Source organism: Coptis chinensis, chromosome 8 (genome assembly GCF_015680905.1).
Source record: "Coptis chinensis isolate HL-2020 chromosome 8, ASM1568090v1, whole genome shotgun sequence".
NCBI lineage: Eukaryota > Viridiplantae > Streptophyta > Magnoliopsida > Ranunculales > Ranunculaceae > Coptis > Coptis chinensis.
This window is the reverse complement of record NC_141463.1, coordinates 94870135-94885047: the sequence shown is the minus strand read 5'-3', so window position 1 is coordinate 94885047 and position 14913 is coordinate 94870135. Positions and strand designations below refer to the sequence as shown.

The window sequence follows — 14913 nt, the reverse complement described above, 5'->3', positions numbered from 1 at the left end:
ACACGGTGACCAATGAAAGGACCGGACCATCGTGTTTTCAATTTACTAGGAAAAGATGTGTAACTGGTTATCAGATAAAACTTTTTGGCCAATTTTGAAATCCTTACGCCAAAATGTGCTTGTCGCACACTCTTTTCATGTTAGCTTTGTAGGATTTCGAGAGATCATAAGCATCAATCTCGAATCTCCTCCACTTCATTTAATTGCAGTTTTTAAGCTTCTGCTGATATGATATTGTAATTGAGGCTTTTGATGGCCCAAAAGGCACGATGCTCAAGTTCAATTGGCAGATGACAAGGTTTTCCAAAAATAATGCGGTAAGGAGACATCCCTAAGGTGTCTTAAATGCTGTTCGGTATGCCCACAAGGCATCCGATAAGCGGAGAGACCAGTCCTTTCTTGATGGGTTGACAATTTTCTCTAAAATAGACTTTATCTCTCTGTTGGAAACTTCCACTTGGCCACTCGTTTGTGGGTGGTATGGAGTAGCAACCTTGTGAGTAACTCCATATTTCTTCATTAAAAACCCAAAAATTTTGTTACAAAAATGTGTACCCCCATCACTGATGATAGCTTTGGGAACACCAAAACGAGAGAAAATGTTTTCTTTTACAAATCTCACGACAATCTTATGGTCATTTGAGCGACATGCGAGTGCCTCAATCCATTTGGACACATAGTCTACAGCGACTAAAATGTATAGCAAACCTTGAGAAATAGGGAAGGGCCCCATAAAATCAATTCCCCAAACATCAAAAATTTCCACAATCATGATAGGATTTAGGGGCATCATATTTCGTTTGGTAATTCGACCTAGGTGCTGACAACGAATGCAAGCTATGCAATGTTCGTGCATCATCGCGAAAAGGGTAGGCCAGTAAAACCACATTGTAACACCTTGGCCGCAGTTTTCTTTCTCTTGAAATGACCTCCAAAGATTGTTCATGGCAAAAGGATAATACGTCGGTGTGTTCCCGGTCGGGAATGCAAATGATGAATGAGTTGGTCGGAACAATACTTAAAGAGGTAGGGTTCATCCCGTAAATAATATTTTACAGATGGATAAGAACTTTTATGATCGGGGCGACCAAAAGGAGGGACTTTCCTCAAGAATCTAGGTAGTTAACGATATCCGCATTACCATGGGGATGAGAAAATAGAGTACAAGTATTCGTCCCGGAAGGAATCACCGATAGCTTCGAATCACTATCGATGTCACCAACCAGCCTTTGATAAATGGTCGGCTCGACACATTTTCGGTTCCTTTCTTGTCTTTGATTTCCGTGGTGAATTCTTGTAAGAGAAGTATCCAAATGAACAATCGTTGTTTTCGTCCTTTTTCGCGAGTAAGTACCGAATTGCAAATGGTCAAGATATACGATGGATGGTCGATGTTCCAACTAGGTAGGGGCTAAACTTATCCAAAGCATAGATAATAGCTAGGAACTCTTTCTCAGTTGTGGTATAATTACGTTGAGTCGTTAAAGAGTTTTACTAAGCGTAGTAAATGACAATGGGTTTGTCGTCACGTCGTTGGCCTAGCACGGCACCAATAGCAAAGTCGCTAAGGTCACACATCGATTCGAATGGTTGAGACCAAATGGGGGGTTGAATGATAGGAGCGTAGTCGAGCGGTTTTAGAGTATCAAAAGCTTGTTTGCAATTGAAATTGAAGTCGAATCGCATCCTTAAGCGGGGAGATTGGTTAAGGTCGAGCAACCTTAGAAAAATCTGAATGAATCTCCCCGAAAACCCAACCCAGTGGCCTAAAAAGGCACGGATATCACAAAACCGTGCGTGGGAAAGGTAGCGAAGCTATTTTAACAATTTTAGCTTTATCGACCTCTATCCCGCCTTTCAAACAATAATATGACCTAGAACAAGTCCCTTGGTAACCATGAAATGACACTTCTCCCAATTGAGTAGCAGATTTTTTCTTCGCGAACGCTAATACTTTAGAAAGGTTGGATAAATAGTCGCCAAAGGAATTTCCGTAAATGGAAAAGTCGCCCATGAAGACTTCCATATAACGTTCCACCATATCACTAAAAATGTGAAGCATGCAAATAAAAGTGCCCGGGCATTACAAAGACCAAAAGGCATTCGTCGTCAGATGCAAAGGTTCCAAAGGGACACGTGAAAGTTGTCTTTTCTTGATCGGCGGGATCAATGACAATTTAGAAGTATCCGGAATAGCCATCAAGAAAACAGTAGTAAGCATGACCGGTTAAACGTTCTAGCATCTGGTCAATGAATGGGAGAGGGAAGTGATCTTTACGGGTTCGGCATTAAGTTTGCGATAGTCAATGCAAATTTTCCATTTCAAAGGAATGCGAGTGGAGATGCACTCACCATTTTCATTTTGTACAACTTGAATGCCGGACTTTTTGGGAACAACGTGGATAGGACTAACCCAATCACTATCAGAGATAGGGTATATGATACCCGCATCAAGTAAACATAAAACTTCCTCTCTCACCACTTCCTTCATATAATGCAAAATATGGTATGGGAGCTGATGCATGCACAGAAGGTGATGTGTACAGTTATGGAATTATGGTGTTGGAAATGTCCACAGGAAGGAGACCAACCGATGAGATGTTTAAAGACGGTTTAAGCCTCCATAACTATGCTAGTAGCGGTTTGCAAAATCAACTTGTAAAGATTGTAGATCCAATATTTCTATCTGAAGGAGATGACACTTTAGGATATACTAATTGCATGAGAATTGGTAGTCATAGAAGAACAAAACTGCTAGAGTGCATGACTGCAGTTGTCAGAATTGTGGTTGCATGTTCTGTTGATTCACCGTCAGAGAGAATGGATATTAGAGATGTCAGTAAAAAATTGCATGCTATCAGAGACATATTTCTTGGTACTGGGGTTCACGGAGAACGTAACTGACTCCAATGATGGTTTAATTTGATTGGTAAAGTCACATCTTTATATATTCAAAATAAATTCATAGAGCCTTTATGCAAATAATGGTCCCTTGCAAGTTTTTTCTACTGTTGAAATATTAATTGGTATAAGTGGTTTCAAAGTTATCATGTCTATCATTTCTGTTGTGCAGGACTTTATCTTGGTCTCCGTTGTAGTCTCATCATTGTTTGAGGCTGTTGCTTTGGTAGTGTGTATAAGGGAATACTCAACCAATATGAAACCATTGTTTGTGCGAAGGCTAAAAATGGTGGAATCAGGAAACTTCACAAGAAGGAAGAAATCTCTGCGTGGAAGCATCTCTGGCCGAAAGATATACTGCATTAAGTACTGGCATGACTGGTGATAACACCAGGTGCAGACCTTACTGTTCTAATTGTGATTTAATTTTAATCATGTGAAGAGTCAAATGGTACTTAAGAGCTGAGGAAAACCTTTCATTTTTTGCTCGCACATATGGGATACTTGTAACCATTCAATGGGACTCCAATTTGTGCACATTCCATGTATCATAATACGAACCTCTCCGTTGATAAATTATAGCATTGTTGTAATGAATATAGTGTGGGGAAAGCCAATGTTTCGATCTAATGTTAAACCAGAGGATTCAATTCTATATTTACTTGATTGAATTCTAAAGAGGTTACAATTGTTTATATAGAGGTTACAAAGTAAGAAACAAAACAGTCGGTGACTTGAGGAACATGAGGCGCGGGTCGTGCTCTGTTTGTACTGCAGACGAGCGCGGGTCACGCTCTAGCTACTGGAACTCGGTCATGCCTGAGGCGCAGGTCGCGCTCTATACATGCCTTATCTGAGCGCAGGTCGCACTCTATACATAAAAAGCAATATACAACTTTCTACACTCCCCCTCAAGTTGATGCATAGATGTCAATCATGCCCAACTTTTCAACTGAGCTGTCAAACACCTTGTGAGATACACCTTTAGTAAGAACATCAGCTGATTGCTCCTCTGAGGTTACGAACGAAAAACGAATAACCTTCCTGTCAAGATTTTCTTTAATAAAATGACGATCAACCTCCACATACTTTGTTTGATCATGCTGAACTGGGTTATGTGCAATTTGAATGGCAGCTTGATTATCACAATGTAAATCCATAGGCTTTTGAAGCTTGAAGCCCAATTCCATCAAGACAGTACGGATCTACAACAATTCACATACTCTCTATGCCAGACCTCGAAATTCAGCTTATGCACTCGATCTGGCAACAACTTTCTGCTTCTTACTACGCCAAGTTATAAGATTTCCACCGACAAAAGTGAAATATCCTGATGTAGAACATCTATCAGTTTTATCACCAGCCCAATCTGCATCTGTGTATCCTACAATATCCAACACATCGTACTTTCCAAACAGTAAACCTTTGCCAGGTGCCTTCTTCAAATACTTCAAGATACGATAGACTGCATCCATATGTTCTTCACTAGGACAATGCATAAACTGACTAACCACACTCATACAAGACACTGATGCCTTCTTTTATCAGTAGAAACTTGATCAGGATGAATGGTGAGTCCATGATTCATCTCAATGGGTGTCTCCATAGGTTTGCAATCCAACATTCCTGTTTCAGCAAGCAAATCTAGGACATACTTTCTCTATGAGAGTGAAATCCCCTTTTTAGACCTTGCAACTTCAATACCTAGAAAATTCTTCAATTGTCCTAGATCCTTCATTTCAAATTCTTCCGACAAATACTTATGCAATTCATTTATTTCCTTCGGATCATCCACTGTAGCGATCATGTCATCAACATACACAATTAGAGCTATAATCTTACCATCCTTGTGTTTGATAAACAAAGTATGGTCAGAATTGCTCTGTTTGTACTCAAAAACTCTCATTGACTGTGTAAGTCTTCCAAACCAAGCTCTTGGAGACTGTTTCAGGCCATACAAAGTCTTCTTCAGTTTACACACCTTCCCAACATCTTTGGGATGGTTCTTCACACCTGGAGGCATATCCATGTATACTTCTTCCTCAAAATTCCCATTTAGGAATGCATTCTTCACATCAAGCTGGTGCAAGGGCCAATCTTTATTTGCTGCAAGCGAAATTAAAATTCAGATCGTATTGATTTTCGCCACAGGTGCGAAAGTATCCTCATAATCAATTCCATAACGCTGTGTGTATCCCTTGGCAACCAATATCGCCTTATATCTATTAATAGTTCCATCTGCATTAAGCTTCATAGTAAACACCCAACAATCTTCATTCCAACAGGCATATCAACTACCTCCCATGTTACATTCTTTTGAAGGGCTTCCAATTCTTCATTCATTGCTTTCTTCCATTTTGGATCTTTCAAAGCATCCTGCACGTTACTAGGAATAGATACAGTAGATAATTGATTTATGACAAGTGCATGTGACTCAGAAAGGCTATGGTTAGACATAGAGTTAGCTATAGGATATTTGGCATTGGCTTTGATGTCTGGTTCATATTTTTTCTTAGGAACTCCCTTACTAGTTCTTTGTGATTGTCTAGGTTCAAGACTTTCTAACCCAACAGATTCATTAACGGTTATAGGAGGTACCTGAGGCAGATCATTCTGATCGAGATCTTCAGTTATTGATGTAGAAGGGGAAATGTCTTGTACTACAGTTTCAAATACATCCGGATCATGTGCTTCTGTCTCTACTGCTACAAGATCAATTTTTGCTTCAGGAACTTCAAATCGTTCCTCCAAATGTTCCAATTCCCCAAAGACATCAGGATTCCCTTCACCGGCACTCTCCCCGGGCGGAAGATCGAAAAACTCCGAAAGTAATACGGGTCGGATTCATGGAATGAGACATCAAGAGATATATGCATCTTGTCAGTAATTGGATCATAACACCTATACCCTTTTTGAAACTCGGCATAACCCACAAAAATACACTTCTTCGCACAAGGATCAAGTTTACTTCATTCTGGTTGTGGGATATGGACATAAACTGTACATCCAAACACCTGAGGCTCCAAGTTAGGCATGGATGTGATGGACAAAAGTGTATGGAGTTTCTGATAAGGATTCTAGAACTCAATTACCCGTAAGGGAGTACGGTTTATAACATAGGCTGCTGATTTCATTGCTTCACCCCAATAGGATCGATGTACATTCATGCCAAACAAGGAAGCACAAACAATTTCCAACAACTACCTGTTCTTCCGTTATGCTAAACCATTTTGTTGGGGGGGTACCAGAATTGGAGGTTTGATGACGAATTCCAATTGACTGGCAAAATTCAGACATGAGGCCATTCACAAATTTGCCACCATTATCAGACTGAAAAACCCTGATAGATTGTTGATACTGTGTCGCCACCATTTTGTAAAACCCAGTAAACATCTCATATACGTCACTTTTGTTTTTCAGTAATGACACCCAAGTCATGTGAGTGCAATCATCAATAAAAGTCGTCACATAATAGCGAACTCCAGAAAATGAAAACACTTTAGCAGGACCTCAAACATCAGAGTGAATTTTCATAACAGGAACATGACATCTATTAATACTTGGTGAATATGAAATACGGTGGCTCTTGGCTAGTTCACAAATGTCACAATAAAACTCAGAATCACTAACAACTAAAAATAACTGAGGTTGCAACCTTTTAAGATAACTAAACGAAAGATGACCTAACCTACGGTGCCATAACCACACAACTTCTTTTGCATTCTCGACCCTATTGACCTGATTAGCTTGCCCCAGAGAATTCTTCTGTTTCTATCCAGTTTCTATCAAATTCAGATAGTACAGTTTCCCCCTTCTAACACCATAACCAAGGACTTGTCGAGTCAGAATGTCCTGAAAAACACAGAAGGATGGATAGAACGTCATAGTACATGTAAGTGCTAGAATGATTTGACAAACAGACAATAGGTTATAAGCAAGGGATGGAACAACTAAGACAGAATCAAGAGTGAGGGTTTTAGATAACACAATAGAACCTTCTCCGCTAACCGGAGTTGGAGTGCCATCTGCAGTAGAAACAATGGTTTGAGATGAAGCTCTAAGACTTTCCACAAGGCTAGGGTCATTTTTCATATGGTCAGATGCACCCGAATCAATTATCCATGTACTATTCGAAATAACCTTACCATTCATACCTAATTGAGTTACATTAGCCGAAGCATGGTCTGGATGTCCATGCACAACATTAGCAATGGCAGCCTTGCTTATATTCTTTCGTGGCCTCTTTGCGAAGTCCTGCCAATCAGGATAGCCAATCACTTCATAACATCTCTCCTTGCTATGACCTACTTCTCCACAAACACTGCACTTTTTATCTGCATAAGGATTGGATTTACCTTTAGGGTGGCGTGAAGAACTAGAGAAACCGGGTGGAGTAATTGTTTTGCTATGAACAGCCAAGACAGAGGATTCAGTTGATACACCACGCCCCATAGCCTTTTTCTCTGATTGCACCTTGCGAATGTAAGCATAGTTTTGCTCCAAGGAAAATTTAGGGTCCTTGCACCTGATCATACTCTGAATCGAGTCCACGCAAAAACATATGAACCCGCAATCTGGACATTGTTGACGTGTCCTAGACTACAGCTGCAACATTGTTATTCTGGGAGGTCACCCTTTGATCAATCTCTTAGAACATGGCCACCAATTCATTGCAATAGGAAGGAATAGGTCTCCCATTCTGCTTCACTTCAAAGCACTTCGTATTCAATTCAAAAATTCGAGATTCATCAGAGTCATCATAGAAAGTCTTCTCCAGAGCCTCCCAAATGTCTTTTGCAGTAGGAAGACGAATATATCGATTCATAAGAGAAATCTCCATAGAATCAATAAGCCAACTTTTCACCTTTTCATTATCTGTTGCCCAAATTTCATATTCGGTCGAATTCATATCCGGTTCAACCTTTGCGCCAGTCAAAAAACCAATCTTTCCCCTTTCTCCAATACGCATCCGCATGAGAGGAGCCCATATGGTATAGTTAAACTCATCTAATAAAATAGATTTTGGGAACGCTGAGTTGTCTTGTGGGGTGTAGTGGTGATAAATGACGTTTGAAGAATTGTTGTCAGATCCAGCCATTGCAGAAAAAAAAAAAAAATTTAGGTTTAGGGTTTAGGTTTTGGAAATTTTTTTGGATTTGAGATTCAAGGATTCAAGAATGGTTTGATTAATGGTTGTAATACGCAGCGGATTTCAATGGTTTGGCTTTGATACCATGTTAAACCAGAGGATTCAATTCAATTCAATTCTATATTTACTTGATTGAATTCTAAAGAGGTTACAATTGTTTATACAGATGTTACAAAATAAGAAACAAAACAGTCGGTGACTTGAGAAACACGAGGCGCCGGTCGCGCTCTGTATGTACTGGAGACGAGCGCGGGTCGCGCTCTAGCTACTAGAATTCGGTCACGCCTGAGACGCAGGTCACGCTCTATACATGCCTTATATGAGCACATGTCGCGCTATATACATAAAAAGCAATATACAAGCTTTCTACTTCAATTCTTTTCTTCATATTGCTCTGGAATCATTCATGGGTCCATATTTCTTAAAATATAGATTATTACAACCAACGCCCAATGATGCTGATGGTATTTCCTTTTTTCATGTAATCCCATTATATTGGTGTTTGTTGCACCAGTACGTGGGGGCAAGGTATTAATGATTCTTAGTAATTTGAGTGTCTGGCGTGTCAACTCAAAAACATGGGAAATGAAATCATTTTGGTTTATTTTAGCTCCTTGACATAAACATCCCAGTTGTCCAATAAGATGTTCTTCGTAGTTGTTGGAGAAGACATTGGAGTCCTCCTTCTATATTCCCTACCAGAAAACATACTACCACCAAAATCCTATGTTGAAGTATGTAGTGTCGGTCTCACACATTCTATAAGTGTGAGACCCTACCTTATTTAGCTTGTTGCTATTTTGGTTATTCCATCTCTAGTATAAATATATGTATTGTAGGTTAGAGTAACATATACTCTAAACCCTACCTTCTTCTTGTGCCTCCATCCTTTCTTCTTCTTCTTCTACACACTCAATCCCTTTAACCTAACAAGCTAACCACCATATGTATCTCCTAGCATAAATAACATGGTATCAGAGCCGACTCTGTTTAGAGAATGCTAGGAGAGAGATCCTCAGTTTCAAGGTTCCAGTTTTAGTATTAGTTGTTGTTTTAGTATTGTTTCGTTTCCGCAATCTCTCTGTATTGATAAAGAGGAGTACGTCAGGTTTTCATAAGGCGAAGGTGTGGTATCGTCATCTCGCTGGTTTTCTCAATCTCTACTCTACTCAGAGGGTCGGTCTTTCGGTTAAAAGCTTCCTCCTCGGCACAGCATCATAGTACTTTTGTCTCGGGTTTAGCGGTTTAAGTATTCTTTTTTTTCATCAAGTGAGTTTTTCTTCTCTTTACAATGACTGATGTTGTTCCAAAATCCGATGAATTTGGTAATACGTCTATTTTCTCTGTTGGTATGACATATGTCAAATTGGAGGGTGTTGCCAATTACCTTCAATGGGCAGAGGCAATTACTATTTATCTTACTGAAAAAGGTAAGAAAAATTATCTGACAGATTCCCCAGATGATAAAGGAAAGACAACCTGGACGAAAGATGACGCCTTGGTTAAGAATTTCCTGTGGAATACTATGGAGAAAGATGTTTGTAATACTGTGCAGTTTTTTAAAACCTTGAAGGAGATTTGGGAGTATCTACAAGAATCATACTCTCAATCTCAGAATACTTCTCGTATCTTTCAGTTGTATGAGAACATCTTTGATCTCACTCAAGGAGATATGTCTATCTCTGAATATTACAATTCTCTTTGTAGCAAGTGGGAAGAACTGAATATATATCACCCACTTACTACAGACATAAATCAGTTGAAGAAACAAAGAGAGGAATTTCGAGTCTCCAAGTTCCTATCTGGGCTACGTCCCGAGTTTGCTAATGTGAAAGCCCAAGTTCAAGCTGAATCTAAGCTCCCTACTATGTCTGAGGCTTACTCTCGTTTGTCTCGTATTCCTGCACCTCCTCCAAGGCACAATGACAGTGCGGCTTTATTGATCCCTCCAAGCAGTAATAACAACCCCTCTTTTGGTCGAGGTAATGACGGTAGAGGAGGTAGAGGGGGTCATGGCCGTGGGGGTGGTCGTTCCCAAAGGAGTGGCTGTGGTTGTGGTATTGGCAGTTTTGAGCCTTGTGAGCATTGTGGGCACACAAATCATAGTTCTGATTTTTGTTGGGATATAACAGGACGCCCACCTTTGCACAAAGCCAACAATGCCACCGTAGTTGATCAGAAAGTGACTGATTTTCAACGAGTTCAAGAAGGCTTTGCAGCCCTGATGAAGCGGATACAAGCTATTCCCAGTTCATCGAGTTTGTCCGACCACCCCACTGCGACCCTAGCCGATTCAGGTAAAACATGTCTTCATACAAGTGGTAACAACTCTTGGGTTATTGACTCAGGAGCTTCTGATCATATGACAGGTAATGCCCAGTTGTTTTCTAGTCTTGCGTATACTCACATACCATCATATGTCACATTAGCAAATGGGGCTAAGGCTAGTATTCTTGGTTGGGGTACTATTTAGTTAACTCGTAATATATCACTTGTCTCAGTCTTGCTTATTCGAAATTTCCCCTTTAATCTATTGTCTGTTCATCGTCTCACCCAATCTCTTCACTGTAATGTCATGTTTTCTTCCACTCATGTTGTGTTTTTCGTGGATCTACGCACAAAAGACACTAGTTGGTGGGGGCTATGAGCACGGGGGCATCTATTACTTTCAAGATGATTATGGGCACTCTCACCAGAAGCAGGCTCTCATAGTCTCAGTTTCTCCTGTTCAGTGGCATAGACGTCTTGGTCATCTCCCTCTGGCTAGTTTGCGAAATTTAGTTCCCAGTATTTCTTCTATTATTCACTCTTTCAGTTGTGAGGTTTGTGAGTTAGCTAAACATCGTCGTGCTACTTATAAAAATAGGTTAAATAAGTGTTCTAGTGCTCCTTTTCAGTTAGTCTATTCAGATGTCTGGGGTCCTTGTAGAACCACTGGCCTTTTTGGAGCCAATTATTTTATTACATTTATAGATGAATTTTCTCGTGTTTGTTGGGTATATATTATGGAAAATCGTTCTCAAGTATTATCTGTTTTTTAAAAATTCTATGCTGAGATTACTAATTTGTATTCTGCACACATGCATGTTTTTCAAACTGATAATGTAACGCCCGTATTTAAAATGCATATTTATTAATTAATTTATTTATTTATTTAAAAATTTGCTTGATTGGATTTGGAATATGTGGGCCTGATTTCTGGGCCCGAGTCTGTATTGGGCTTGGATTTCAAACCCAAGTATATAATCACATTGTTATAGAGAATAGGGTTTTTAGAGAATAAAATATAATAAAAATGGAGGTGGAGATGAAAACTCGTTGGCTAGAGCGTTGGAGCGCGACGCTTCGGACTATGAGGAATTCGTCGAGCTTTTAATACAGGTGAGTGGTTATATTTTTATATTTTCACCAAATCTACGGTACTGTCAGAGTTTTACTTCGGGTTCAATATATTTTTTTTTGTTAGGCTTACTGTAGATAATATTTTCCTCCGGTCGTATTGATAAACGAGTAAATCGGAAATTATGTCGTATTGACTGTCGAAGGTTTATGGGCATCAATGGCAGATAAAGCCCAATAGCAAGAAATCGTCCTATACTTTTGGTTGAACTCTGTTGGGGGTGGTCTTGAACCTTTACTGATGAGGTTAGAAGTGAATGATGTTGGTTGGGTTATGGGGGATGTCGGGTTTAGAAGCGGTGGATGGTGCTGTCGAAGCTCTGTCGGAGCTCTGTAAATGCATTCATGGTGGCACCAAGAAATCGCCTGTTCAAATTTTATGTAAATGTGTCATTGTTGTTTTTGTTTTGTTGTGGACTGATGATGGGTTGTAGATTCGTGGGGAGGGGTGTGAGTGCCGTTGAAAGCTCCAAGAAGCCATTAATGGCAGATTGAACCAGATCTAGTTTTGATGATGGGTTATCGATTTAGTGAATGGAGCTTTTGCTTTTGTTAATGTGATAGGGTTTGTAACAAGGATTAAAACCGTTAGGTTGAAATGGGCGGAGGAGTAGAGGTTGTGGTGGCCGATTTTGGCAGCTGGTGGTGGCTGATGGGGGAAGACAACCTGTTCCATCTGTTGGGCCGGGCCGAAATGTTTAAGTTTTGGTTGGGTCGAAATCTAATTTCAGTTTTTGGGACTTAGCTTGTTAGTTGGGTTGGGCCAAAGTTCTATTATTTTGTCTTGGGCCTTAGATGGTTTTTGGGCCCGATTTTAGTTTGTTTTGTTTTGGGCCAGTTCCAGATTAAATTCTATGGGCCAGTTTATTTGGTTTAGTTTGGGCCTAGTTTAGGTTAAGTTGTTTGGGCTAAAAACTAATTGGTTTTCTTTGGGCCGAACCAAGTTAAGTTTTGGGCCAGTTCTCTTTGTTTTGTTTTGGGCCGAAATCTAGTAGTGTGTTGGGCCAGTTCCAGATTAAGTTGTGGACCAGTTTTGGTTTAGTTTGGGCCCAGTTTAGGTTAAGTTGTTTGGGCTAAAACTAATTGCTTTTCTTTGGACCAGTTTCAAGTTAGTTTTGGGGCCAGGTTCTAAGGTTTGGGCTTGGCCAGTTGGGTCCGAACCATTACCTTAGTCATGAGCCCATGAGCCATGCACATTGACCTTAGTCCTGAACCATGGCTATGACCCTGAACCTGTTGGACATGGAAACGACAGTTTGACTTTGACAATGACGCGTTGACTTTGACTTTGACCGTTGACTGTGGAATGTTGACTTTTCCAGTTTTTCACATATTTAAGAATATGGACAAATGTAGTAATAAAATATTGTCGTAAATTGTATAACTTGGTTGGTCATTATCTAATTAAGATTTGACGTGAGTAGTGTGTAAAACATATAATATATTGACACGTAACAAGTGGGGAATTTTTTTTTATAAGACTTAGATATATATGTTTTTATGAGTATTAAACTATATACGGACTTAGATTCATGGACTTTAGATTTTTGGGATTTGATTGTGGACTGTGGAATGTTTAATTGTGCTACGTTTTATGTTGTCGGATTGTATGGACAAATCAAATGCCAAAATGCTGTGGAAGTTTGTATAAATTTGGGTGTCATTATCTAAGCAAGATTTGACGTTGATATGGTGTATATTTTGACACGTGATGAGATAGAAACTTTAAGAGATATAATATTCCTAATACGCTATAAAAATGTTATGCGATACACTTGAAGTAATTGTGACATTATATAATATGTTGGGATATATATATTAACTGCAATAGTTTTGGAGAAATAAATGTATAAACACTCCATTATATTATCTGTGAGATGCTAGCTAGTAGAGTATTTGTGGATATTTCCCACGAGAGTGTGGCGTAGTGCAATAATACATTGGCACGTGAAAGAATGAAAGTGGCTATGAGATATAATTGAGATATTTCTAAATATTGTGGCTTAGTGCAATAAGGTATTTGACCTGCACGTGATATAGTGGAATTATTATGAGTCATAAATGAATGACACTTGAATAAATTACGTAACGAAAATCCTAGAACCTAGCTACCACAACTCATGTGATTTGCCCTGTGTGGGCGTATGCAATTTGATTGGCCCTTATGTAGGGTGTATATATAAGATGTTGATTGACCCATGTGTTGGGCAATCGTAGCCGAATGGTGGCTTGATTATTCCGTTCGCAAAATAGAACGAGACGCGCGATATTTTATGCCGAATAGTGGCAGTACTTACATAATGACTTTCGTGTGAGGGTTACCTGGTGTGCGGCATCCCGCTCAGGGTAGTTACACACGGAGTGGTTCATTACGTAAGGGGAGGCATGTGGATGTACATGTTCGGCGTTGGGAAGCGATTGTGGTAGCTAGGGAAACTAGGTAAGACATAGATACGACGTGAATTTTAGGGATACACAAAAAAAAGCCTTAATTAATATAATTATGGTAGTATGTTGGTTAATGATATATCTTTAGATAGATGATTGTATATGGTTTGGCAGAAGGGTGGGTCAAACTAATTACTTGTGCAGAGACGACTCACTCTGTAATTAAGCATGAAATGAGGTAAGTATGGAATATGCTTGGCTGGTTATAGTTTAGTTAGAATCTAAGGCACCTCGTGGAGGAACTAAATGCCTTTTTATTATGTGTATGGTTTGTTGTGTGGTTAGTGGGAAGTTAAGGCGCCTCAGTGGAGGAACTACCTGCCTTAATTATGGTACGTAAGGATGTTGTATTAGTCGTTGAAAGTTAAGGCGCCTCGGTGGAGGAACTAACTGCCGTTTGGATTGTGTATATATTTGTATAAGTATAGATTGTATTTTAGAGCTACTCACACCAGCATTGTTTATAATGCTGACCCGATTTGCATGTTTGCTTATCGGGTGTGTTCATTAAATGAACATAGTTGATAAGTCTTGACAGGTTTAGTGTTGAAGAAGGTTGGCTGCTGCTTGTGGTTTGCGTTAGCGTATCATTTCAAGATAGGTTTTGTTTTCCCTTGAGGTGATCTAGATTTTTAATCTAGACAATGTTATTTGTATTTTCATTTGTAATTTTAAATAAAGAGTTATTGAAAAGAGATTTGTAACCTAATCTTATTTGTAAATTTTTGAAATGAATAGGACTTTTGTTTAGCTTAGATTTTTATTGGTTTTTAATTATCTGCATATTTAAACTGTTTATGGGTTTTTGGGAGTTGAGAGTGCGTCATACCTCGGAGATCGAAGAGTCGGGAACAAATATTGTTTTTCCGAATTCTGTCGAAATTCGGGGTGTGACAGATAATGCCAAAGACTATACCTCTACAATATTCCAGAGTTTTTTAGATGACCATGGCATTACACATCAAACCTCCTGTGTGGATACACCTCAACAAAATGGGGTTGCTGAGAGAAAGAAC

At 39.4% G+C, this 14913-nt stretch overlaps 2 protein-coding genes across 2 annotated transcripts; one reads left to right on the top strand and one right to left on the bottom strand.

Annotated features, from left to right (window-relative positions):
- Positions 1 to 7549: 7549 nt before the first annotated feature.
- On the bottom strand, positions 7550 to 7999 carry LOC147484656 (uncharacterized). Its single transcript, XM_086579787.1, has one exon. The coding sequence runs from the start codon at positions 7997 to 7999 to the stop codon at positions 7550 to 7552; it is 450 nt and encodes a 149-aa protein (XP_086435913.1).
- Positions 8000 to 9341: 1342 nt separating this feature from the next.
- On the top strand, positions 9342 to 10523 carry LOC147484655 (uncharacterized). Its single transcript, XM_086579786.1, has one exon. It carries the CDS (start codon positions 9342 to 9344, stop codon positions 10521 to 10523), a length of 1182 nt encoding a protein of 393 aa, XP_086435912.1.
- The last annotated feature ends 4390 nt before the right edge of the window (positions 10524 to 14913 follow it).